The 27,989-nt window shown below is 39.3% G+C and overlaps 1 protein-coding gene across 1 annotated transcript in view; it reads left to right on the top strand.

Moving 5' to 3' along the window:
- Positions 1-63: 63 nt before the first annotated feature.
- The window catches only part of b4galt5 (UDP-Gal:betaGlcNAc beta 1,4- galactosyltransferase, polypeptide 5), a 68,506-nt gene continuing 40,580 nt past the window's right edge, over positions 64-27,989 (top strand). The window contains exon 1 of the mRNA XM_057829880.1: positions 64-964. Within this exon, the coding sequence (XP_057685863.1) occupies positions 859-964 (106 nt within the window). The 5' untranslated portion in view covers positions 64-858. The remainder of the gene's footprint in view (positions 965-27,989) is intronic.

The following is a 27,989-nucleotide window of genomic DNA, read 5'->3' as shown; positions in this document are numbered from 1 at the left end:
CATTGCAATGTCTTTTTTTTTTGACAAGGGCCGAAAACTGGACGTACACTAAATCACAAATGATGCAATGATGCAAAAGCGTCTTACAAGTTGCCTACAATGGAAATAAAGCGGGGATTTTACGCAAAACGCTGACGTGGTTAAGTATAGCATCGTGCTGGTTTTCGTGCGTCTTTAACCTTTACAGAGTTAAAACAATACATGAACAAACGAACGTTAGTCAGCGGAGTGTTCGATGCAACGGTGCGAATAAGCGCCCCCTGTTCCCCAAGTGTAGGATAACGCTAAAGGCACGTTGCAGTGTTGTTCGGCGTCTACGCCCACTGAGGTGCCGCTGCTCATTTTCCTCATCGAAAAGCTTATAGCAGACAAGAAGGCAGGCAGGCAGCACGGCGAACAGGCAGGCAGCACGGCGAACAGGCAGGCAGCACGGCAAGCAGGCAGACTGGGAAGGAACGCTCAGGAGCGGCCGATTTCCATCAGCGAAGTACAGCGTGACAAACGATGGCCCCGAACTGAAAACAACAGGGCCGCCGGGTTGCCTCGCTCTTGTCACCGCTGAAGCCAGTGTTAAAGACGAAAGGAAACGGAGAGGACTTTTAGTCGCCATTAGATCCCAAACCACCCCTGCCAGGAATGGAATTTGTATGACTGGACTGATTACCGGAGGTTCTCTCCTGTTGTCAACCTGCCGAGGAAATCGACGCCTGCCGCAGAGAGCGACACCGCCACAACGCTCGGAACGTTTCAAGCCTGTCACTGTCCAAATCTTTCAGTACCTGGACACATCTGAAGCGCTCTGTCAGCTGTGCATAGATAACGCAAACGTGCCCCCGTGTGCTTTTTGCTGCCTGTATAATGCCGACACATTTGCGATTCCGGAGAAGGTCATTCCTTGGGCTTTTATTCCTTTTCTCGTTCTCAACCACGACACTGTATGTCATCTACTCTGCACCTGGCATCGGTAAGCGCGATTCAATGTTATTTTTTAATGATTATTATATGCCATTATCTTGTGGTGGGAGATCGGCTGGTTAAGTCATGTGTGACAGCCTTTGGGAGTGGAGACATGCGCCTGGGCTGAGCCTTCATCAGCTCTTAGTCTTGGTGATGATGATACCCGACTGGATGGGACGCGATCCCATTAGGATGATGATAATGAATGATAGCAATGATAATGGTAACAAAAAGTAATGCCCCACTGTAGTTACATCGATGCTGCAACTACTGGCTACTGAAATGCGGCTCGTGTTAGCAGGCCTAACCACTATGATTACACAGCTCAAAATGCTTCTGGGTTGGACTGTGAGGCCCGCTGAATAGTCTAGTTCCGCCATGTGCGGATTCGGCAAATGCCAAGTGAGACTGACTGCTTATTGCTGTACGAAAGGTTATACCGTGAGTCATGAGTCTAAATTACGTTTCTCACTCTGATTTCAACAGGTAACATACAGTCATATGAGTCTTTGGTGAATTTCATCATTTGCAGCCGGGAAGTCACATGCATGTGTCATTGTACATTCCTCATTTCTCTCTTTTGCTCACGGGTTTCATGTTTACAAAGCACCTGTGTAATCCATGGCCCTTTTAATCTCTTATCTTGGAGCATGGTTCAGCACTATTGTTGATAGGAAGGGCAAATCTTAGTTGCCACCTTAAAGATCATTAACAAAGTTACGACCACACAACTCAGACTATTGAATCTTAACTCAATGGCTGCCATTGACGGCAACAGATTAACAAGAGTTGCTTTGAAATGTTGTTTTTACACTGACCAGAAAGTAACCAACTGTTCCAATGGCTTTAATGTTATTTCATAAAGGAACGAACTGGCTGTGATTGACTGCAGGAATTGGGCAATCCATTTGGACTAGGAAGGGTGGCAGTGATCATTTGCCCTGAAACATGATAATTAAATGTCAGCTATCCCAGATCCAATGTACAGTATTTGATGTCTTATTGCTGTCATTGGCGATAAATGATTTAACGGCTGGTCTAGCTGCTTTATGGTTATGTCATAACGATAACTGTCAGTCCTCCCAGTCCAAATGGATTGGACATCTGCTGCCGTCAATGGCATTGAAACATGATTATTTGCATTTCAGCCATCTCAGTTAAGATAGATTTAATGTCTATTTCTGTCAATGACAGGGAATGCCTTAATGGACATAAGCATATACCTCATTGGCAAGCTTTGACGTTCACCTGCTTCCACAAAGTATCTGTTAAAACAAAAAAAAAAACAATGTACATTCCTTTTCCAATTTGCTGCTTGAGTCAGCATTGGTTGGATATCCTGTTGTGCTGGCTGAATAGGCACTCTTGCTAAAGCTGGGCTGTTTTAGTTGGATGGCATTCGCCTACATAAAAAAAACTTGAAATAAAGAAAAAATATATATAATAATTAATAATATTAATTAATACAAACTCATCAAATGTGTAGCATGCGGATGTCACAATATCGTGGTATTGCGGTATTAAAAATGCCTTAATATTCTTGTGGTCATTAGAATTATGTAAAAATTTTGGGGGGTTTTTCCAGCTATGTACAGAGGCATGTGCTTAGCTTTAGGGACTCTGTCCACTTGGTCCAGTGCATCTGATCGGGTGTGTAAAGCATGTGAGCACATCACAAGACTTCCATTGATAATTGGCTGACAGGCACTGACGATTTTTTTGGGAATCAAGCACATGTATCATGGGTAGCAGGATGTATCCAGTGTTTTTATTTCAATAATATACTGTATATTTTATATATTACATACTGTATATATTCTGTCAAATTAGTGAATTGTTTCTCTCAGGACAGCTTTATATTTGTGACACGAGAGTGATTGTCAGACACAATACAGTAAGGGTGTTCTGTAGGTACAGGATGTGGATGGATGAGGATAGAAGGTAAAAGTAAAATACAGTATGAAATGAAGAAGTCTTTCCCACCAAAAAACTTAAGTGTAGCTAGATGGCAATCTCACACTCTACTGTTAGAAATTAACATAATCATTATAAAAACGTTGTCTTGCGTTTGTGCCAGATAGCCACTGAATCAAACAAAAGTTGCTCAAAGTCTTAAATAATGAGGGAGGGGCAACTCGTACTAGGTGGCCACCATAGCAGGGCAACTGTTTAACTTGTGCCAAATATAGTAAATAGAAGCACAGAAATGTTAAAAACAGTTTCATGCTATATCTCTATATTTCACCACTGCAGAGTTCTCAATCTCTTGACCATTTCATGGCTTATCTTCGAACATGTCCCGTAAATGTATTTAGAGGCAAATCCCCTCATTTACTTACAGGCTCTTAAAGATAATGACATTCTCGGCGCAGGAAGTGATGTTGTAAGGCTAGACATGTTTGAGTTTCTAAATTTGTTTCCATATCGCTTTTTCTGTGGATAACTCAATCAATAGTTGGATCAATTCTAATATAGAAGACACATTAGTGACAGGATAGAGTGCCAGTTCCATTCTTTTGGGTGTTAAGTGCAGGACTGAAATGATCACATGGCGTACTAGGAGTTGGAGCAGAACTGAACAAAGACCAGCAGCACTATTTGATTAATTATACATGGTAACCAGAAGCAATACTGCTTCTCCAGCTGTTACTAAAAGCTACTTTAGTTTTTACACCCAGGGTGCCAGTCAGAACTCCATCAGACAAATTAGCTGAGGTTTTGAAAGGATGTGCTTAAGCGCGACATCTACTTTATTTAGACTTAAGGAGGGAAAAGCTTGCTCCTGATCATTAGTTGAAGTTTCTGAGGTTCTGTGGTCAGTGTATCTGTGAGCATCAGCAAATAGTTCTAGTTGAGAGAAACATTTTAAACCACAACAGCATTCAGACTCAATTTTACCATATCACGATGAAGAATGTCTTTCCAGCTCCTTATTGCCTTGGACCCTATTAGCTAAAGCAGCAAAATTCAGTGTTAGGCTGCCGAAATCGATTTTGTAAGTTTTATGTTTGATATATGTACTTACTAGGGCTGCCAAGATTAGTTGACCAATTCTTTTTTTTTCTCTCAAAAGCGATTTTTGTGAAACTGGACCTGGGACTGATGTAACTATGCAATGAGGCAGGCAGGCGAACAAAGCATTTCTCTCATCCATGACCATATCTTAAATATTGTTTGAATATAAAGTTTTATCGTTCTTCCATCTGCCATGAGAATGAAAACATTTTCATCCGATCCGATTAGGGTGACCACCTGTATGGTTTTAGGACTGACACTCAACCTTTTCACTGATGTGTCCGGCGTCCGGTGCAACCCATCAACCGAACGCTATTTGCCCGGCTTTTAAAGATAATGGGCCGCGGTTCAGTTTATGCGACGCAACTCAGCCTCACGGTTGTCACAACTGATCTGTGATTGGCGAAGAGTGGTTTCAGTTAAAAACGTCCTATCTCATCGGTTCAATAAAATGTAAACAATGCTTCACGTGTGGCTATCTGACGACAGTGTTAGCAAGCATGCCAAAACGGTGCACATCTTTTAACATTGAATGGACGAAAGAGCACGAGTTCCTTGCCAAAAGCAGTCGAGACTCGTTCCATGGTTTTTGCACACTTTGTTGTTGTGACGTGGCCGTGGGCAGCAGGGGCAAAACAGCCTAGAACATCATGCAGAGAGCGCAAAACATAAAAGAATGAGGCGAGCAGCAGGTGGATCGACATTGAAAACATTTTTTCGAGAACTGTCATAGTCTCTGGATAACAAATTAACTGCAGCTGAACTTTGTAAAGTTGTTCCTCTTACAAATAGTTCTTTTGAGCAGTTCAATGGTCACATTGTTTTTACACACAAAAAATCTTGTTCTTAAGAAATTCGTTTGTTACAAATGTTCTTTGTCAATTTCGTTGTTCTGCCAAAATAACCTCCACCGACGAACTGTCTACCAATAGTGAATTTGACACACTAAGTAGTACCTTACGCTTTCAGCTTGTTTTGTTTAGCTGCATACAGGAAGAACATACTAAAGAATGCCTAAAGAAAATACTTAAAAGTAGTAATAGCAAATAAGGATGGTTTAAATGCACTACGTGACTAATGGTGGTCAACAGATAAACACTCTGCTTTAAAGCTACCACAAGAAAACGCAATACTTAAAAGCTATCAGAGGAAAACACGGCAAACGTATTTTGAGGCAATAGAAAGGTAAATAACTAAATAAAAACAAAAATAATACGTACTCACTGGTTCTAACTGACGTGATCAGCGATGTAAAGATTCCATATAGTATCATATCGTCTTGAAATTGATTTTACAGCTCTAAACGCAAGATGGATGATAATGATCGTTATATAACTCAGTGGCTGCCATAGTTTGTGATAGACGAACCAGAGTAGCAAAAATCATTTGAAAATGCTAACTAAATTGACAGAACACAAAAGTATAATACAAACAGTAAATTAAGTACACAGAGAAGAGCAAGAAAACAAATGATCACCATTTTGAACATGCATTTTACTCTCGCTTCACTAAAACCTAATATCTCCCACACTCTTATGTTCTCTTCCATCCTCATGACAGGCGACAATACCTCCTCAACCAATGAGATGAGCGAGATTATCGTTGTTCTGTCAGCTCATTTGTCAGAAATCAGTAAAGGCGGTGGAATGTGTTCCTCTACATCACAGGTGTCAAACCGATTCCAGAAAGGGCCAACTGGGTGGAGGTTTGCTTTCCAACCAATGAAGAGGACACCTTTTCACCAATTAGATCTTTTACATGTGTAATCAGTTAAACTTTGTCAGGTGCTGCTTGTTTCAGCGGGAAGTTCATTGGTTAAACTCTCTGCGTGTTATCGGTTGGAACAAAATCCAGCACCCACTTAGCACTTTCTGGAATCGGTTTGACACATGTGCTCTAAATATTCTTGAAAAGCGGCATACCAGTATTTTTTCGTTCTACAAATGGAACACTTTTGGATTTCCATGATAATACGGGACAAAGCACATCCCTTGTAAGCTTAATACGGGATGTGTACTTTTGTTTCTGAATACTGGACAATTCAGTTTTTCAAGGGACTGTTGGCAACCCCAGTCCCGATCCAATAGTAAATATTGGTATTGGCGTCTATTATTGCTATTTTTGGAGTACAGTGATCCCTTGTTTTTCCCAGTTAATGGGCACCAGAACCCACTGCGATAAGTGAAAAACCGCGAAGTAGCCCCCCCCCCCAAAAAAAATTACATTTTTTTATTTTCTTTTGTGTGTGTTGAATATATTAATTCAGATTTAGCATTGGAAAGCGATACATATAAGAAATTTTTAGTACTAAAAAAAATACTTAAAATAATTGAAACATTTTTTAAATATATATATGTATATGGCGGAAAACACAGACAATACTGAAAGATCAGTTTCTGCTCTTGTACCCCTCTTTAAAATATACTGCTGCATTTTAAGCCAAAAGAACTGTTGTGTTTGATAGAACAATATGTCTATATGCTGCCATAGCAGATTCATGGCGCATGAAGCCCCCAAACTATTTTTAATTTGTCCGTTTTACCCTGAAAACCCCCGTTTACAGACTTCGCGCAACCGCTTTTGTTTCAACCCAGCCGTAAAACGAAGGTAATTAATTATATTTATTATTCAAAATGTCTGTCGTTTTTAGCTTAGAATCATTAATTGATGTCTCATATTTCGTTTAAAAAAAAAAAAACGACTTAAAAAAATTATTCACTCGCATATTTTAAACTTTTAAACAAATTATGCCACAATGAAAAAAATGGCGTCTGTAAAAAAGTCACGGATATCTACCTCATAACTATCGCTTAATTGTATTTTTTTTTGTTACTGTCGCATTTTCTCCGATATTTTAGATGATAAATAATCAACCCAAACAAAAACAATTTTGAAAAAAAAGTTTTAAAGGGTAAATATATGAAAAAGAAACTCTCAACCACTCCTTGATGTCTGCGATTTCTGCATCGCGACCCCTGTTAAATTACCATGTTTCACCCATAAAATCCCCCAAAAATCCAGCTGTGGCCATTCACAGCTGTGTCTTGGCACTCAGTGATACATGCTACATGGAGTTTTTGGATCAAAACAAGGTAAGCACTCGATAATATCTCGTTAAAGTCATGGCGTCTGTAATTCTGCTCTCGCGTGCTCTCGCCTCCAGATGGGGTTTTGCTGTTTAAAAAACATTTTTTTTTCCAAAAAAATGCCCCCCTGTTCAAAATTTTTATTCCTCCAGAAAATTGAGATTTTAAGCTTTCCAATGATGTATCACACATGCAAATCGGACAATTTTGAAAGTGGGCTTCATTGGGGGTCTCGGAGCGGAACTTCAAGTCACCTGAGTGTTTTCCGCCATATATATGTATATGTATATACACTCACCAGCCACTTTATTAGGTACACCTGTCCAACTGCTCGTTAACACTTAATTTCTAATCAGCCGATCACATGGCGGCAACTCAGTGCATTTAGGCATGTAGACATGATTTAAGACAATCTCCTGCAGTTCAAACCGAGCATCAGTATGGGGAAGAAAGGTGATTTGAGTGACTTTGAACGTGGCATGGTTGTTGGTGCCAGAAGGGCTGGTCTGAGTATTTCAGAAACTGCTGATCTACTGGGATTTTCACGCACAACCATCTCTAGGGTTTACAGAGAATGGTCCGAAAAAGAAAAAATATCCAGTGAGCGGTAGTTCTGTGGGCGGAAATGCCTTGTTGATGGCAGAGGTCAGAGGAGAATGGCCAGACTGGTTTGAGCTGATAGAAAGGCAACCGCGACTCAAATAACCACCCGTGACAACCAAGGTAGGCAGATGAGCATCTCTGAACGCACAGTACGTCGAACTTTGAGGCAGATGGGCTACAGCAGCAGAAGACCACGCCGGGTGCCACTCCTTTCAGCTAAGAACAGGAAACTGCGGCTATAATTTGCACATGCTCATCGAAATTGGACAATAGAAGATTGGAAAAACGTTGCCTGGTCTGATGAGTCTTGATTTCTGCTGCGACATTTGGATGGTAGGGTCAGAATTTGGCGTCAACAACATGAAAGCATGGATCCATTCTGCCTTGTATCAGCGGTTCAGGCTGCTGGTGGTGGTGTAATGGTGTGGGGAATATTTTATCGGCACTCTTTGGGCCCCTTAGTATCAATTGAGCATCGTTGGAACGCCACAGCCTACCTGAGTATTGTTGCTGACCATGTCCATCCCTTTTTAACCACAATGTACCCAACTTCTGATGGCTACTTTCAGCAGGATAATGCGCCATGTAATAAAGCTGGAATCATCTCAGACTGGTTTCTTGAACATGACAATGAGTTCACTGTACTCAAATGGCCTCCACAGTCACCAGATCTCAATCCAATAGAGCATCTTTGGGATGTGGTGGAACGGGAGACTCGTATCATGGATGTGCAGCTGACAAATCTGCACCAACTGTGTGATGCCATCATGTCAATATGGACCAAACTCTCTGAGGAATGCTTCCAGCACCTTGTTGAATCTGTGCCACGAATAATTGAGGCAGTTCTGAAGGCAAAAGGGGGTCCAACCCGTTACTAGCATGGTGTACCTAATAAAGTGGCCGGTGAGTGTGTGTGTATATGTGTGTGTATACTATATACAGTTGGGAGAACAAGTATTTGATACACTGCCAATGGGTTTTTCCATTGTGAGTTCAATAAACCATTCAATAAATGGTTTTAAACATGTTACTGTCCCACCGAATTATTTTTAAACAAGAATAAAGTAAAAAAAATGCTTGTCTTTAATAAATGCTTCATTGAGTGAGTCCACTCAAATCCGCTTAAGCCGCTCACTTACAATGAGTTGCCACAGTAAATGTTTACCAAGTTAAACGATTATTGACGTATGCGGCGCTTTGAAGTTTCAGCTTCCAGGCATCTCTTGAAAGACCAAACTTTAACATCTGTCAATCATCGTTACATTTAATCAGCAACTACAGTGCTCTGCCTGACCAAGAAAAGGAGCAGGAGGTAGAGTGAGACTACGTGGTCGGATCGGGACAGCTATCTGTATTTTTTTTTTTTTTTTTTTTTTAATTAAAAAAAAAAAAAATCAGCAATGGACCGAGGGCGCGAAGTTTGAAGCGCAAAGTATTGAAGGATCACTGTATCTGGCAGTATCTGATTTGGTCACAAGATCGGATCCGATCCAGTTATCTTGTGTTTTCAGTGGCCTATCACTGTGCTTTTCAGCTGCTGTTAAACAAACCACTACACAATTATGTCCACTAAGTGAAAGTACTGCTTTGTAGAAACTAATGGTAACAGAGTATCGTGTAATATTGTTGAGGTACCAGCTGAGCTCAATTTAACACCAAAAAATATTACCGTATTTCTTGCATTACTTTTACTAGTCTAGAAATATAGGTATCGAATTGCTATCGGCAAAACATACCTTGAAACAAATCAGATAAAAAAAACATTGGGGCATCCCTAGTATAAACCCTATTATTAGTCGTATTATTATTGTTATTATTATCACTGGATGGGCTTCCTCACTGTTACAGGCTTGATGATATTGCTGGGCTTCCACATAAAGGGGCAAAAAAAACCTTTAACCTGTGAAAGTCACGCTTGAGCCAGTGATTGCAGTTGTCCATGACAGCCAGATATCATAACCAGCCGCTGACCACTTCGAATTGATAGCATTAACATGCGAGCTTCAAGAAAACGTGAGAATCGATGGCTGAAGGAGATGAATCAATGCAACTTTATCCTCTGTCCAAAATGCGGAGTTCTGTAGGAATGTTTTGCTTTGCTTTGTTTGAAATACATGGGTGCCATTGCTATTGTGAAACATATGGCCAAATCTACACAGAAATGTTTCACCAAACACAAAATCAAGCTCATATCATTGCCATCTCAGTCCCCAGACCTCAACCCCATTGAAAACCTGTGGGGCGAGCTGAAGAGGAGAGTACAGAGGAGAGGACCCAGGTCTCTGGATAATTTACAGAGATTCTGCAAAGAGGAACAGCTGAAGAGCCCTCTTTCTGTCTTTTCCCATCTTGTGAAACATTATAGGAGAAGATTAGGTGCTGTTTTGTTGGCAAAAGGGGGTTGTACAAAGTATTAACACCAGGGGTGCTAATAATTGTGACACACGTTATTTGATGTCAAAAAATTATTTCTTTATGTGGGATTTTTTTCTCCACTGAATAAATGCACTTGTATTGAAGGTTGGATTTTTCTCTTTTTTTTCCATTAAGGTCCCATATTATTTAGAAAAAAATATATATTATAAGCTAAAAAACACATAATTATTATAAATCCAATAATTATGAAGGGCACTGTATACAGCAGACATGAGAGAGTCATATAGGTTGTTCTCTGTCTTTTACATTGTAATATGATGTAAAAAAAAAAAAAAAAAAAAAAAAACTTTGCAGTGGTAAAAATTTCTTGGTAAAAAAAAATTTAAAAAAAAAGTAAGAAGTACAAGGAGGGGGTGGTGCGGGTAGAGCCAAGAAACAATTCCACTTCCGTTCGGTTTATACATGGGGGACTTGATTCCAGCAAACCTGTGCAGGGCTTCCTATCTTAGTCATGTCTTCCGTGCAGAATGCCCCACTTTCACTGCTTAGTTAAGTTGTCACTCCCCTTTTACGAGCTGCCCCTTTTTTTTCCTATTTGTCTGCTGCCGCACACGCTAATACACTGAAACCTCTGCCTCTGTGTTACCCCAGAGCACGGATGCTGACTGATGCAGGCTGGAGATGCAGGCCACAGCTGGGCCTGATTGCAGCAGTGTATTTAATTAAAACATGAGAGAATCCCATTGGTGCAAAAGCCGGGGAAGACACAAATCCTATTTATAGGATTGAACATAGATGCGTGCACACACACCTCCACATCCGGGGAAAGCAGAGCAGAGGAGACAGGCCAGGTGGCTCCCTTTTGTCTCTGGAGACGGGCGCTTTGAATTGAATGTCGGTACGTAGGTGGATGCTCCCATCTAAAAAATGCTGCTAAAAGGGATTCATTTTTTAGCACCCCTAAAATATAAGTAGGGATAATTGTAATCATAAGGCATGTACATTTATTGCAAATACACCGCAGTCCCTTTATTTAATTTCTGAAAGAGCTGATTAGTACAGAGCAGGGGACAGCAACCCGCGGCTCCAGAGCCGCATATGGCTCTTTGATCCTTCTGACGCAGCTCAGTTTTAAAAATAAAAGATGATTATTTGATCAAAACTAATTGTGGCGCTTTTGAGATTTAACAAAGGAATTTAGCTTCGCTCTAGTGAGCAGAACAAGCCAGGATCCCTTTCTTTGCAACCAGCACAGGTCACACATGCCACTTTCCGATTGACACCATGACTTTACATAGTTGGTGAAATAATGAATAAATGGTGTATAAAAGTGAGCCTGACTGGTTCCCGACCTTTGGGCTAACAACTTAATTTGAGATGGATAGAAAATGTGTACGGCTCCCATTGTTTTTTTTTTTTTTTTCGTGGAAACCAGGTCGAGAATGGCTCTTTATGTGTTAAAGGTTGCCGACCCCTGATATAGAGTAATACAGTGCTGACTAAAAGTATTGGCACCCCTGCAATTCTGTCAGATAAGCTCAATTTCTCCCAGAAAATAATTGCAATTACAAATGCTTTGGTAGTAATATCTTCTTTTATTTTCCTTGAAATGAAAAAAACATAAAAGAGAATGAAAAAAAAAAAAATTATCATTATCATTTTACACAAAACTCCAAAATTGGCCGGACAAAACTTTTGGCAGCCTCAGCCTAATACTTGGTAGCACAACCTTAAGACAAAATAACTGTGAACAGCCGCTTCCGTTATCCATCAATGAGATTCTTGCAATGCTCTGCTGGAATTTTAGACCATTCTTCTTTGGCCAACTGCTCCAGGTCTCTGAGATTTGAAGGGTGCCTTCTCCAAACTGCCATTTTCAGATCTCTCCACAGGTGTTCTATGGGACTCAGGTCTGGACTCATTGCTTGCCACTTTAGAAATCTCCAGTGCTTTCTCTCAATCCTTTTTCTAGTGCTTTTTGAAGTGTGTGTCAGCAGTGTATATATTTACATCATATAGGAAGTTTCTCTCACTCTGTCTGACGGTGGTATTTTAAAGACGAAGTTTATGTTCCACCGCTTCCAGCAAATATTGATAACATAAAAAATTGACTAACAGCTAAGACATGCTGTGGCGCGTTAGAAAGGAATTCTCATATTGGCTAGATTTTTTCCCCCCGCACTGCCAGCGGTGGCCACATCGAGCACTCGTAAAACATGAAATACAACTTTAAGTTATGTTTAATGTTTCTGCACATGTCCAAGCCAGAGTTTTGTAATGTTTTCCATTTTTGATATATTGCTGGATGATTATGGCACATTAGTTTTTCATTATTCTGTAGTTTGTGGATTGTGGTTTGTTACTGTTGTTTCCAACATTTTGCAGAGTCGTTGCTGGTTTCACTGTCATTATACTGTTGTTTGATAATCTTATTGGAGACTGAGCAGCTCTAAAACTATCCCTTTACTCTACACAGCACGCACATGATTTATTTTCAGGTACAACCTATTAAGAGGCAGTTCAAAGTCTATTTTGGGGTGTAAACGGGTGTGTTTCATATTGCTCAACAGGGAATGGCTCCTACAATGTTTTTTACCGGCGTTGTTACCAATATTTTGCAGAGTAGTTACTGGTTTCATTGTATGTATACTGTATGTGAGATCATTAGCTTAGCAAGTGTAAAACCATTGCTTTATCCTACAGAGCATGAACATTGTTAAGTTTAAATACAATTCCTTAGGATTATATTTATATATTTTACACAAAATAAGGAGAGAAGGCACTCATCTTTTTATGAAACTTGCAAGGAGAACAGAAGGGAACTATACAATGCAATACTAGACTACACTATAGAGTTTCCAAGATTGTTCTAAACCTACACCTCCCATGACCTTTCTTTTTATTCGGGTTGGACCTAGCAACAGATGGGTTTCTTACCCTAAAAGAGAATTGGAGAAGCAAGCTGGCGACACCCCATGAACTTGTCTGTCTATATGTGTGCAATGCATGTAAGTACAATTAACACATATGTGTAAAAACGGATCGCTCATCTTGGCAACAAATTTATGCAAGTCATTTATCAAACATCTGAAACTTCTTTCTTTCTTCTTCAGCAAACAGGATAAAACCAGTTGGTACCAGTTTTATGGAGAAGTTGATTACCGTATTTTTCGGACTACAATTCGCACCTAAGTATAAGTCGCACCAGCCATAAAATGTCCAACGGAGAGGAAAAAACATAGATAAGTCTCACTGGAGTATAAGTCGCATTTTGGAGGGAAATTTACTTGATAAAATACAACACATAGATATTTAATCTTGTAAGGCAATTTAAAATAAAAATACAATAGAGAACAACATGCTAAATAAGTGTACAGTATGATAATTTTACATGATGCATTAACAACGAAATGCGAACGTGGCCGGTATGTTAACGTAACATAGCTATTAAGTGTTATTCAGATGACTAAAGCATAAAGAACATGCTAACAAGTTTACCAAACCATCAGTGTCACTCCAAAACACCAAAATAAGATGTGAAATTATATAATAACGTGTTAATAATTTCACATACCGTAATTTCCCGAATATAACGCGCACTTTTTTCCTTAAAATCCACTTGTAAAATCATGGTGCGCATTATAAACGGGTACATGGATGGAGACAGAAATATATATATATATATATATGTAATATATAAACTTTTTTTTTTTTTTTTTTTTAATCAACACGGCCATGTTGTGTTGAAGAAACGTATGCGGCGATCCGTTGCCGGCCATTACGTTACGTGACGTCACCATTTTGTTTCGGTAATATTTTTTAATCAGGGGTGCACATAAGTGGTCCGCATGCGCGCATGCGTACTGGACGTAGACAAACGCGCTGGCCCTCAACGGCTTCCATACGCTTTTGCGTACCGATGGCTGACCACTGTATTTGCGGAGGACACGAGAAAATAACTTCTCAAAATGTCGAAGAGGCAGGCCACACTGAGTAATTACTTCCGTGTTCCCCCACCCCTGTCAAAAGACAGACAGACGACAGAGACGTCACCGGAGCTACCGAAAAAAAGGACTTTTGCTGGCAAGAAGCAAATGATGCTCGCACGGAAATGCGGTACAAAATGTGCCGTGAGAATCCCAATGTCGCCGATAAGAGCAGCGCATTTTATGTAGGGTCAAAGAATTTCAGCCATCCAAACTTTGAAAACCCACAGAAAAAACAGAGAGCATGTGGCAATTAAGCAAACTATCGATGTCAAACAGGACCCCACTCGCCCTATGGACAAGTGGCGGAATAAAGGTAATGAACAACAACATTGCACTGACAAACGTGTTTTTGCTCGCATTTTACAAAGCTAAACATGCACGTTCAATGAGGTCTTACGAGGAGGACATCCCACTTTTAAAAAGGCTTGGAGTTAATGTGGGAGCCGCATAATGCCCTTTATTTTGAATTGGTGCTTTTTATTTCTTTACATTTCACTGCAAAATAATGGCAATTTTGTTGTGCCATTTGATGTTAATCAAGCATTAATTGTTAATATAATTAATTAAAGTTAATTGGCTCCAAGTAAAGCTTATCATAAATTTATCGCATCAGGCGGGTTGGCTCTCAAGCTCAATGAGGACCAAGTCACATCTCCAGGTCCTCCTCTGAGAACCTGGGCAAAAAAATTATGTGCACCCCTGTTTATAATACTCTGATCGGCCGAATGATTTCATCGGTGTTAAATTCTGCTTTTTTCACTTTTCATAAAGCACAGAATTGAATTTCTTGAACTCATTTGAGTCAGCGTTTATTGCAGCTCCGCAACTCGGACCATAACAAATGTAACAACACAGACTTGTGTTGTGACCTGCGTCCGCCAACTATATCTGTCCCTCGGGAAACTCAAATCCAAATAAAAATAGTTCCTATTGTTACTGTCGTGTCAACAGCAATGAGCTCTCTCGGATTTCCGACTTACGTTCTCACTTTCATTTTACCGTAACAATCCATGGAGGAAACATATATTATTCATGATGAAACGAGCAAGTTATACGGCAGCCTTTAAAAGAAAAGTCACGTCTGTTTTGTTTTCTCCTGGATTCTGGTAAGTTCAAGAAGTTATCAGATCATATTATTACCGTACATATTGTCAGTTTACGGTAATGTTTTGAACTACCAATGTGCTATGCTTGTGCTCTGTTTAACCAGTCAGTAAAATGACATTTCTGTATCTGTACACGAGCTCTGTTTTCTTGTATTCTTCTATTTATTGGTGCTAAAATTAGGGTGCGCCTTATACACGGGTACAATAATTTTCCCTAGATTTTACAAGTAAATTTGGTGTGCACGGTATACACGGGTGCGCCTTATATTCGGGAAATTACGGTATAAGTCGCTCCAGCGTATAAGTCGCACCCCCAGCCAAACTATGAAAAAAAACTATGACTTATAGTCAGAAAAATACGGTATTTTTACCTAGTCCTAAAGCATCATTAATTCAACAAGCAAACTATATATGAAATGCAGCGGCAATTAACTTGAGCACATGTATAATAAACCTAATAGTTATCTCAACACAAAATTTATTTTCAGCTGCAGTCTATCAAGAGGCAGTTCAAAGTCTATTTTGGGGTTTAAACGGGTGTGTTTTATGCTGCTCAACAGTGAATGACTCTTACATATTGTGGGTATAAAATGTCTACGCTCATCTCTTTAAAGTCCAGGTTTTTGTGACGTGAAAAAAAAAAAGACCAAGCTAGACCATGTGAAAACTTTTCCCACTATCCTGTGACCTTTAACCTGTAAGTAAACAAACTATAAAGGTTTTTTTCAAAGGGGAAGTGAAGGAAGGACTGGGATGTGGTTGTGTGCAGGATTAACCTATCGCATTCACATCTATAGCTCACCTGCCAACATTAAAAGTTGCTTGGTTATTTAATGGTAAGGAAAGGGAACAATACAGGGAAAAAAATCTTTTTAGCTGTGAAGTTGTGGTACTGCACTCCCCTCAGAAAACAGTCAAGGCGTGCACAAGAGTGGTTGAATTCTCCAGTCCCATTTAGTTTGTATTTTCGAAATGTAGAAGGAGTAATCCCTTCTGTAGCTGGACTCCCAAAAAATTGGTGCTGTTCAAGAAGGTTCGTCATAGGCTCCACTTCCTACAGGTATTACTGAACTCAAGGCAAAACGGTACTAAAAGTGGGGACAAGCTAATGAAGAATATATTTGGGCTTGTACATTTCGCAATAGAAGAAATGGAACATCTTTAGAAGCAGAGTTGATACAAAAAACTGTCTTGATGTTTTAGATCGACTCTTCCTTGGTTAATGAGGATAAATGATTAACTATGAACTCCTGTCACTTCCTTGTTAGCTTCATGCAGCATGCGGAACACTTGTTTAGATTTGTTTTAATACCACCGCTAAGACTAAACGCTGCAAAGAATTGCTACTTCGTACTTTGACCTCAAATATACACATTGTAAAGTTGCTTTACTTGACAAACTACAAGGCATTTGTGTTAATATGTTTGCTGCCTGATGATAATGGGGGTCAAAGTCAGAATGACCTAAGGCATTTTGTATGGGCACAATGGGGTCCATTTGCAGTGATGAGTATTTACCTTACTCATTTTAAACTAGTATGTTTTAGGCATGTGCCGGTATGAGATTTTCACGGTACGATAACCGTGAGCAAAAATACCGCGGTTTCACGGTATCACGGTATTGCAATTATAGCTCCAAAATTTTGAGATGTATGGGTTTAAAAAAAAAAAAAAAAAAATCCATTGAACAGGATTTCTTTTCAAAACATATTTGCAAATAGGAACATGAATATAATGTGAAAATAAATAAACAAAAATAACATGTTTTATATAAAATTAAAATAAATAGAACCTAGACTATACCGACAGCCACAGCTCAAGTTGCTCAATATTAGAGTAAGAACAAAATAATTGCTATAAAGAGTAAAAAGACTTCTAAATAAAATTAAAAATATATACTGTATGATTTTTTAAAGGGGGAAGCTCAAGTGAAGTTTCGCCATTTTCAGCCACTGTGTCAACTCTAGTCTACATGGTGCCATGCCTTTGTGTTAAAAAGAACAAAGAATTCATAAGTTAATAAGTTAGTTGAAAATGTATAAGTTAGTTTTATAAATTAGTTAAAATGTAAATATTGTTGAGGAAAGGTTTCATCTAAAAAAAAAAAAAAGTGAGGAGTGAGACCTTCTTTTCTCAATTAGCGATCTTTGACGCGATTCTTTTTCTTCCCCCCATCATTCAAGCTTGTCTCTCACTCAGCGGCTGTGAGACATAAAACCACAACGAAGCTGCTCTCCCAGCTTAGCCTAGGCTAACATTCGTCTTTGTAAGTTTTAGTTAGTTTGTATATTGAATTTGAAAGGAAAATGTGCGTTTTGTTTTTGGCGAACTTTTTAATGGTGCTACTGCTATCCTGTTGAACCTAATCACACGTGGAAAAATACAATTGTACAACGTTTTAAATGTATTCATTTGTATATTTCACCACGATTTGAGAGCTCAATAAATTGAAGAAAAGTACGCCTTGTGTTTGGAGGATTTGTTTGTGGGTTTGCTGGCTGTTTAGCAGAATAGCATCACTGACACTCAAGGCAACAAACGGGAAGGGGTGAACGCTGCCGCACCAAGCCACTTCGGCTGCATTTTGGCACATGAAAAATAGCGAATACCGTACTAAGGTATGACGGAAAATTTTAGTGGTTTTGAAACCGCGACGTTTTCACACCACGGTAAACCGATAACCGGCACATGTCTAGTATGTTTATGTTCACATGATGGCACTCTGATTTCGTCTTGCATTTCTTTACCAAAACTGACACCAAGCCCTCATTCCAGCTAATCTCTTCCCCAAATGGCCCACCGTAATGCTACTCCCACCCAACTAATTTATGCTGCCGAAATCATCCACCTGTTTAGCTCCAAGTTGTCAGCCTCATAATGGATACTTTGCTGATAACATAGAAAGCAAGTATATCAAATTGAGAGATAATTTATGCAATGTCTATCCCTAACTTAAAGAAGACTTTGAAGAAGGTGTTTTTTTAATTGGTTGGCCTAATAAACAGAACATGACACGAAAGGGCAACATAGGGGGTTTAATGAATGCCACTTTAATCACTGTAACACTTGCGGCTGGAGCATGAAAGGCTACTGTTTGACATTTTCACTTCAGTTGCCATGGTTCCTACAGGGCTTATTCCTAACTAGGACTAACCCTTATTTATTGTCACAGCAACCATAGAAACCTGCTATCCTTGTTCCCAGGATGACCTGGGTGACATAAAAATCCCCAAGACTACTGCATTGGTAGCTGTTTGTGGCAAAGACCCACTGTCATTGGGAGTGAAAACTGGACCCTTGTAAAACTCCTTACATTGTTTTTAAAGATCCTACGATGGCACAAAACTTCTGCCCTTTGTCAATGACAGACTGAAACAAGTCATTTCCATTAATAAACAAAAGTGGAAAACTCTTATTTCTGTGCAGCTCGACAATGGCTTGTTAGAGTAGTACACTTTGTTTTCTAAATGTGTGAGCACAAACCAAGGACATGTGACTCAAAATTCCATTGTTAATAGTTATTCCAGTTAAACATCAATAGAATAGGAGTTCATTGCACTCTGAGTCAGTCAGAGGCAAGACCAATCCTTTTATAGCCTCTCATTGACCCTGTGTTGTGCGCGCATTCAGGATTGGATGGATATGAGGTACATACTATAACTGTTCTGACTTGTGACTGTGAAAACGGACAAATATTCCTTTGGATCTGTGTAGGTTACTTAAATCAAGCCACTTTTTTCAGCAGTGTTTTGCATGATAAATTTGACATAAAACATTTTTTGATATATCACAAAAACCTGCCATCTGAAACAAAGGTGGAGACTTTATTTCCCCATAGTTCCCATTATTTGATAACATATTTAATGTATTTTTTTTAAGTGAATATTTTAGCATCTTATTAAATGCCAAATTTAAAATCTTTCGTCATTTAACAAAAATTCCAGGTTTTTAAAGCTAAATCTTAGTTTTTACGTAGGCAGCAAGGAACCATTCTCAAATACTGTATATTGCACATGTCCTTGTAATATCCTTTTGTTGTGCTAAATGTGCCTACAAACTTGAAACTTCCTACAGTTTCATCAGGGATGTTACAAACCAACTTCCCTAACTGCGCAACCCTTGTAGTGTTCATTTCCTCAGTAAACATTGTCTTATATCTTACTCCAGTGTCTGTAAGATGACCCTCTTCCAACCCCTATTGTCGGGACATCTTGCCACAGACAGATGGTGGGCTGAGTGCACTAGAGGTGATCCAGGGAGAGGAAGAGCTACTGTTTGTACTGGTCTACGTGGAGGATTGTGAGTCAGCGCATGGGTGGGCCAAAGCTCTTACATTGACTCTCTAATCATTTATGTAACCTAATCATTCTGGGGAGAATCCCATCTTTGTTGACTATGCAAGGGCCTATCTTTGTTACTGAGACTGTTGTCATGGTTACATCAGTCAAGTGTTTGGGGACAAATGTAGCCTGCAAATGAGCTAGCATATTGTCCAAGGGATGAAAACAGTGACACAAACATAATGCACAGGTTAATAACAATGTGATGACATTGTTATTGATGTTATTGATGACATTGACATTGACTCTGCTGTCTTAGAGTTAATTAGGATTAAAAACAATACTGTTCGGCCGTTTACGCTTTTTGGACAAGATTGAAGGTGAGGCACGATTTTAACACGCTTAACCTAGCGGACTCAACAAATACCACGGAGATGAAAGTTGCTTCTGAGCTTTCGGCAAAGGCTGTTGTGTACACAGAGCATCACTTGATGTCAAGGATCTCTATTATGTCATTCAGTCACTGAGCTATTTAAGTCTGTGAAACAAAACATTCAAAAGATGACCCTCCCCTTTGTATCCTGCTCTGTTTGCCATATCCAATTATATAGATTGTTTGGAACAGGTGCAGACTTTGACATCAATTCATGAAAATTAGATAAAAGAATGTTCAACCCGGAGGGATGTCAACTGTTTTATTTGTGTTTTTAAACATACGTGTTGCAGATGGTTGCACTGGCTGTTAGGAAATGGATGAATGTAACCAGACCAGCACCTTGGGTCAGCCATGACAGCAAACACAAACAATGAGTAGAGCTTTTGGAAGCTTCATTAGTCAAGGCTTGTATGTTATATACTCTCAGGGAGGCTCAGATGATTTGAGAATATTTTTGACAAAGGCTCTTTACGGCCGTTCAATGGGGATATCCACATTAAATGGCTGATCATTAGTGCCCTGATTATTTTTTACTTGTACCCTCCTCGTATAAGCAGAAGTAATGTTCTAAATAGGCAGTGTAAAATTAAAAAAAAAAAATGGTGACCTTTCGTGGGATTACAATTTTTTTATTCACAGTGTCATGGAAAAAAAAATAGGTCAAAATGAGTGTGCGATCTGGATGAAGTGTTGTCATCTAATGTATGTGGTTAGTGATTTTTTTGCAGTCATTTTTGTAAGCAAAATCGCTGTGCAAACAACAGGATTTTAAAGTGGTCACAATGTGATTTTTGCAAGTACAGTGGTACCTCGACACATGATCGCTTCGACACACGATCTTTTCGACATCCGACGTAAAATTTGACTCACCATTTCTTTCTACACCCAACAACAAGCTCGAAATACGACCATAACAGCACGGCAGTTTCTTTGTTTTCCCGCAAGACGGACACACAGCGGATTTTCTTGTGGCAGAAATCAACATGGGTTCCAAGAATGTTGGTGCAGGTGTTGAAGAACGGAAAAAGGTGAGGCTTACCATTAAAATGAAAATGATAGAAAAATATGAGCATGGAGCGCGCATCTGTGAACTGGCTCGACAATACGGCCGTAGATTGTCTACGATCTCGACAGTCCTCCGACGACCTCCTTTCGCCAGTCATAAGTTAAGGTGACGATTATTACTGTGGTAACATCGCCAAAAAAATCCCCAGCTTTGTCAGGTTTTTATTCATTTACTTCAGAACTTGTCCAACACAACATGCCTCCTGTCTGCCGCAGCTGAACAAAGTCAAAGTAAAAAGTCCCTCTCACTCTGTCAAGTCAGCCCCGTGGTGCGTTCAGTTAGACCACACAAAACACATCCGCCACATTAGAACCAGATTCCTTACATTATTACAGTTATTATTATACTATATTATCATTCTGATTTTTATTCATCAATTATTTGTTTTGCTGTTTGTAATTGCTATTTGCAATAGTACCAGCAGCATTTATTAAGGATTTAGTGTAGGTTTTCGGGCTGTGGAACGAATTAATGGAATTATAATGTATTCTTATAGGAAAATCCTGCTCAACATACGACCATTTCGACTTATAAACAAGGTCCTGGAACGAATTAACTTCGTATGTAGAGATACCACTGTACATGCTCACTTCATGTTTCCTCCATGTCCACTCATGTCGGCAGCACTGAGGAGGAAGTTGGCGTTTCACCACTACCTTTATCACACGCAAAGCTTGATAGTGACAAGTCATGATATTGGCGACATGGGTGTTTAAAAAAAAAAAAAAAAAAACATTTTTCTAGGATCCCTGTAGCTCGAAAATATATGGTTTAATTTCATGACTCAGTTTTCCTGTGCAAATGACTGTGATGCATTTGCAGAAATATTGGATAGCTACTAATTTAAAAAAAAAAAAAGTCGCTTTATGTAATATGCATCAAAGCACGTTGCAATTTTCCTCTTAAAAGAGATAAGTAATGAAAGTAAACCAATTTCACAGAGGAAAAAAAATGGACAGAGGGTTGCTGAACCACAACTGGCCATACAAATGAGGTATATAAATGTACACATAAAGTACATGTCCCTTTGTTGTGGATTACTACAATACCTTTGTCGGGCGACCCAATCTTGTCTTTACCTGTCACTTTTTTTTCCCCCCACGAACTCTGCCTTGGCCGCTATCACCCATTTTTCCATCAAAACAGTCCCTGCTCTGTGCTAGTGGTCGTGCTTTGCTTTATTGGTTCGAATCACATGCTTCCCAAGAACCGGTTTGGTTTTCCACCAGCAATGACTACAGTTGGAGCCACATAAATAAAGCCCCCCCCCCACACACACACACACACACACACACTCACACACATTATTGTGCCGTTTTCAGCAGCAACTTCTAGTTAAACAAAAAGGCTAACTAGAATATGAATGACACCCTGTGTTTTTCTGCACATGTATTGGCTATATTGCAGCCTTATTGGATGGGAAATGACTAGTAAAATAGACAGACGCATTATCTGCGTATATCAAATGTCATTCTTTACATTGTCTCTGCACACTGAACAAAGAGTGTCATTCCTGTGTATCCCATGCACCAAAACAGCAGTCCGGTTATTACAATAATGTTGAGAATGTTCTGGGTAGCTGCCAGTAACAAAAGCAGGCAAAAACGAGTTGACAGCAGGGAGAGGCAGGGGCCCTGCAGGAATAAATCACTGTTTGGTGGCCCAAGTCCTCCCAGCATTCTGTCTGTCACCATCCTGTGAGACGGGAAACGGGGTTTGCTTGTTTCTATTGCAAAACAAGTCTCTGTAATACATGGAGGGTGCTGTACGTACTAAAAATGTCGTGTCTGTAATTCATCATTTGCAAAGTTGATTTTCTTTTTGTTTCATCTAAACAATTTATGGAATTGGAGTTACATTTTAACAATTAAACATTTACTGTATTTTCAGGATTATGAGTCACTCCTTTATATTTTGGCTGGGCCTGCGACTCTGCTCTGGTGAGGCTTGTGTAATGTGAATATTTCGAATTGCACATGTTTAGATGTTTTTTTTACCAAGCCAGAAGTAACTTTTACCCACAAGCGGCCATTAGAGAGTATACTTTTGATTAAGAAGCATGAAGAAGCAGTGAAACTGAATAGAGCCTATACAGTGATCCCCCGCTACTTAACCACGAAAAAAGAGGGATCACTTTATTTGTTTAATATACATATGCTATTCAAACCAATTAGAAAGGATTACAATTGTCAACCAAAATGTTGCATGGATGAAGACTGTTGTTCTTTTGAATTTTTCTGTTGCCAGATCCAAATGTGGCCTTATTTTCTTTTTCTTTTTCAAGATATAAGCTTTTTGCAATGAAAAATGATTGAAAAGCATTTTTTTTAATGAAAGTTGGTATAAACTAAAAAATAATTGTTTCATTTTGTTAAAATGAAGTGCTGTCACGTTGTCGTCTTGCTAAACTAGACAAATTTTAAGTTAGTATAAGAACCGCGTGACGGTGCAACACAGCAGGCCGTAGAAGTGGTTGATTTTGGTGACAGGCAAAGACAAATGGTGGGCGAAATACATATACCCCAATACATATACCCCAAAAATGTGATTTACAGTCCAGTGTGACTTCTACAAGTATATGCTTTTATCCATCTAGCACTTTTTTTTGTGTGTGTGTGTGTGTGTGTGTGTGTGTGACATATACTCGGTAGCAACTTATAGTCCAGAAAGCACAGTAGTTATTTGAGTTTAGCTATTACACTGAATTGAAATAGGGAAAAGTGATTTATTAATATCCTAGGCCTGCATTTATTAAAACCATTTTGTAAATGTTTGGTATGTTCATTTATTAGATTGGCTTTTTTACCGTCTGATTGTGTTATGTATAAATGCAAATTGATTTATCTCTGTCAATAAATCACTGTGGGTATAGCCTGGAGCAAAAAATATTTGATACATGTATTTTAGAGTTTAATTACTATTAATAGACAAGTTATTTAACCTGTGCCATTGACATGTTGTACTTTTCTATTGCATTCGTTCATTTATATTTCCTGCAGCTTATCCCCATGAGGGTCGCAGAGGTGCTTTCTTAGCTGATTGTGTGCATGAGGCAGGGTACACCCTGAATCTGTTGCCAGCCAATCGCATGACACATATAAACAACTCCACAATGTGCAAATTCCACTCAAGAAGGCTGGAGCCCAAGCTCAAATGTGCCACCTAGCCAGCAACTGCGCCTTCTCCGTGACATGAATTTAAAAAAAAAACATTTTGAATTTTGCTCAAGGGTGGTTTAAAATCAGACCGAAAGCAGATGAACAGATTTGGCATTTCAACTGTTACGCAGGAGAAGTTTGAAGCTGTTGCATGATGAGTGGTCTTAAATGATTAAGGTCAGACACTGAAATGAACCTCAGTTCAGATTAGATAATTATAATGAATATAAGAATCTAAATGGCATGCACAGCATTTACTTTTAGTGAGAACTGCCAAGAGTAATGAAAGCTGCAATTTTAGTTCTCGCACAGATTTGTCAATCCATCCATTCATTCATTTTCAACTCCGGTCCTCATTTAGCCAGTGCAGTGGTAAAGCAAATCAGATCCCGGCCTGAAGTTATGAATTTGAAGGAACGCCTTAAACCCCAATAATGAAGATTATCATAACATATTTTCAAAACATAACACCCCCGCAAGAGTGGGGTTTGAAAGCTTAATTAAGCAACACAGAGAGCAAAGTATGTTATTTTGAAGTCAATCAAATGGACATGGAGAAAGATGAATCAAAAGACCAACCTAAATAATAGACTACCATTGCCTCTAATTATAAAACCAAACATGAAGAGTGATGAACCATTAGAACAACCAAAACATTAGGCAACATGACCCCTAATCAGAAAACCTTACAAATTCAAATCAGTTGCGAGTTTCTTCACTCAAATGTCACTTGCTAGGCAAATTCAACTCAATTCAATACACTTTATTAGTCCCTTTAGAAGGTTCCCTCAGGGAAATATCCTCTAAAAGTCACCAGCACAACGCTAGTACGCAAATAGATGATAACTGGTCCAAAAATACAGAACTTATACATCATTTTCTTTTGGCTGTCATGAAAATACAAGAGCATTGCATAGTGTAGTGTTTGTTAGAATTCCTACCTGTTAATCTGGTGTCAGCCCCAATATAGTAACACATAATGTTTGTTTTAGGGGTTTCCCCCCCCCCAAGTGTTATTCCTTCAAAATCACATGCAATGAAGTTAAAGTGCTGGGCATGATGAAAAGTTTAAAGTCTGTCCTGTCAGCCAGTCAGGGAGAGACTAAAACAAAACCCAGACCTGAGGGAGTTGACTAAAACAAGACCAAAATGTGGTCTTGACCGGTTTTGAGAGTTCCAGCACTAACTACTGTTAGCTATGCTCATTTATTATGAAAGCCACTAATAGTCCAGACAGACTCTCTATTTGTAAAATGGATTGCGTGAATAAATAGCTCAAAACAGAAACCTTTGTTGTGAATAGATACTCAGCACTGAGCCGAAACAGATGCAGCTCACTTTCGAACATAACAATATTTCTTCGATGAATATTTTTGTTAAAAGCATGTGCCTTCATGCTTTTCTTGTATTTTCTGTTGTTGAAGAAGGACTATTAAATACCGCAACTTGTCACTTCTTTTTAACCCAATGACCAACCCCCTCCTTTCCATCTCTCGGTGAAGGAGTGAAGGCTATTTTTTGCTCATTGATGCAGTCAATAGCGACAGCTGAAAAGATGAAGTGAGTTTTGCTAAAAAAAAAAATAGTGCATTTATCCCTCTGTCGTTCTCTCACTCCTTGTTTCTCGTTCTCTTACACACACAAATAGTTGCAATATGTCTTCCACTATTTGCTTGCAGCTGAGTTAAAAAATAAATGGCCCTGGCACCTCTGCAGCATCTGTGTGCATGCTTTTTGCGCATCTGGTCTCTATGCTTTAAGTCTCAGTAGACACAGTGACTCAGGAGAAGATCTCAAATGCACACAAGCTAGCTGATAAAGCGCACATGGACTGTGGTGCAGCAGAGCATGTGAAAGTGGGGGTTGGGTGGGGGTTGGAGTGGCTAGTCCAAGATATTGTAAGTCACTGCTGAGTAGACTTCATGGTGTTTGAGCACATTACGCATTTGCCATGTGTGTTTGTCGTCTATCACTACTGTAGTGTATATTAATTCCACTATACATCATAGTACTTTTTTTGCCATTTACAGCTAACATTGAACGCAAATAATGATGAAAAAAAATAATAATAATTAAAAAAAAAAAAACTTTTCAGTATCTTGTTCTTTTAATTAAATACTTGGTGCGAGCAAGCTTTCAAGTACAGTGGTACCTCTACATACAAATTTAATTTGTTCCAAGACCTGGTTTGTAAGTCCAAATGGTCATATGTCGAGCGGGAATGGCCCATAAGGATACATTGTAATTTGACTGACTCGTTCCACAGCTCAAAAACCTACGCTAAACCCTAATAAATATTCCAGGTACAATTACTAATAGCAATTACACATAGCAAAACGAATTAATTATAAATACGAATCAGAATATTAATAATAATAATTACAAATGAAAATTATAAAAAAGTGTTTTTTTGTCACCTTAACTTAGGCAAAAAGAGGTGGGTGGAGACGACGGGTGCATGTGGATACAGTGAGCCATGTTCTGTCTAATTTAACAAATGCATTAAATAAGACACGTGTAAAGCAAATACATTATGAAAAAATAAGGAATAACAAAAGTGTTTTTATCGTCACCTTAACTTACTGGCAAACGGAGGTCGATGTGAGGAGACAACGGGTATGTTGGTAGGTAGAAAGGGGCGGGGGTGTCCGGTGAGCAGTGTTGTCTAGCAAGTTCACTCACACGCACACCACGCTCATGATTTTTTATCATTCTTATTTTCAATGGTAAACGTCACCTTTTTCTTTTTTTCACCACCTGCACAATGCAGCACTAACCTTCTTGGGACCCATGTTGATTTCTTTCAGAAGGAAATCTCCGTGTGTCCATCTTGCGGGAAAACAATGAACTTGTATTTCGAGCATGTCGTCATATGTCGAGACAAATGACGAGTCAAATATTACGTCGGATGTCGAAAGGAGCGTATGTCAATTTTCTGTACTGTATATTGTAGGTTAGGGCTTGGCGATATGGCCTAAAGTACCGTATTTTCACGACCATAGGTCCCAACGTATTAAAAGGCGCATGCTCATTTTCGGGTGTATTTTTGTATTTAACACACACTCAAGGCACACAGCATTATTGGGCGCATGAAAAACATGCTACGCTGGCGTTTTTTTCTTTCTTTTTTTTTAAGGCAGCGGGAGCAACACACTTCAATTGTACTTTATCATAGAATTTTACCAAAGGATTCACATCAATCTTAACCAATCCACAAATCCATCTAAGTCCTCATCTTCTGTATCTGAATTGAACAACTGGGCTAGGTCTCCATCATACACGGCAGCTCAACTTTTCTTTAGGCAGCGTCTTCCTCTTAATAATCACCATAGGAAGCAGTTTCTCCTTATTTAGCGTAGGTGATAGCCTTGAGTTTTAACTGGGCTTCGTTGGCGTGTCTCTTCGCTGTAGATGCCATTTTCGAGGATCCTTCGCCACAACAACCTTGTTTAGCCTAACGCACACACGCAAACGTTAACAGCTACTGGGGGCACGCCCCCTATCACACGCAACATTCTCCCTTTAAGGTTCTCATGCGGCTATTACTTACTTCCTTTTCAAAAAGTCAGACAGACACATTTTGGTACTCAGTCCACACAATAGGCGCAACACATTAGATGCACCGTCCATTTTGGTAAAATTTTTTTACTATTAGGTGCGCCCTGTCAAAGTCAGCTTTATTGTCACCTTCTTCATATGCTTATATAAATGCAAATCGTAATAATGATCTAATAATAAAAACAGACGAATCAGATTCTAATGTACTGGTTGTGTTTGGCAAGCTGTTCCTGAACCCGTGTGACTGACGAAAGGGTGAAAGAGGTACGGAAGCGTTCTGACTTTCTCTTTTCATGTTCTATTGTTGTTGGCATGAGTTACGGCGGACAGTAGCCGTGTTGTGTTGCACAAGTTCTAAAA

This window comes from Corythoichthys intestinalis, chromosome 2, assembly GCF_030265065.1.
Source record: "Corythoichthys intestinalis isolate RoL2023-P3 chromosome 2, ASM3026506v1, whole genome shotgun sequence".
Lineage (NCBI taxonomy): Eukaryota > Metazoa > Chordata > Actinopteri > Syngnathiformes > Syngnathidae > Corythoichthys > Corythoichthys intestinalis.
The sequence above is the reverse complement of the archived record's forward strand: the minus strand, read 5'-3'. Positions and strand labels throughout refer to the sequence as shown.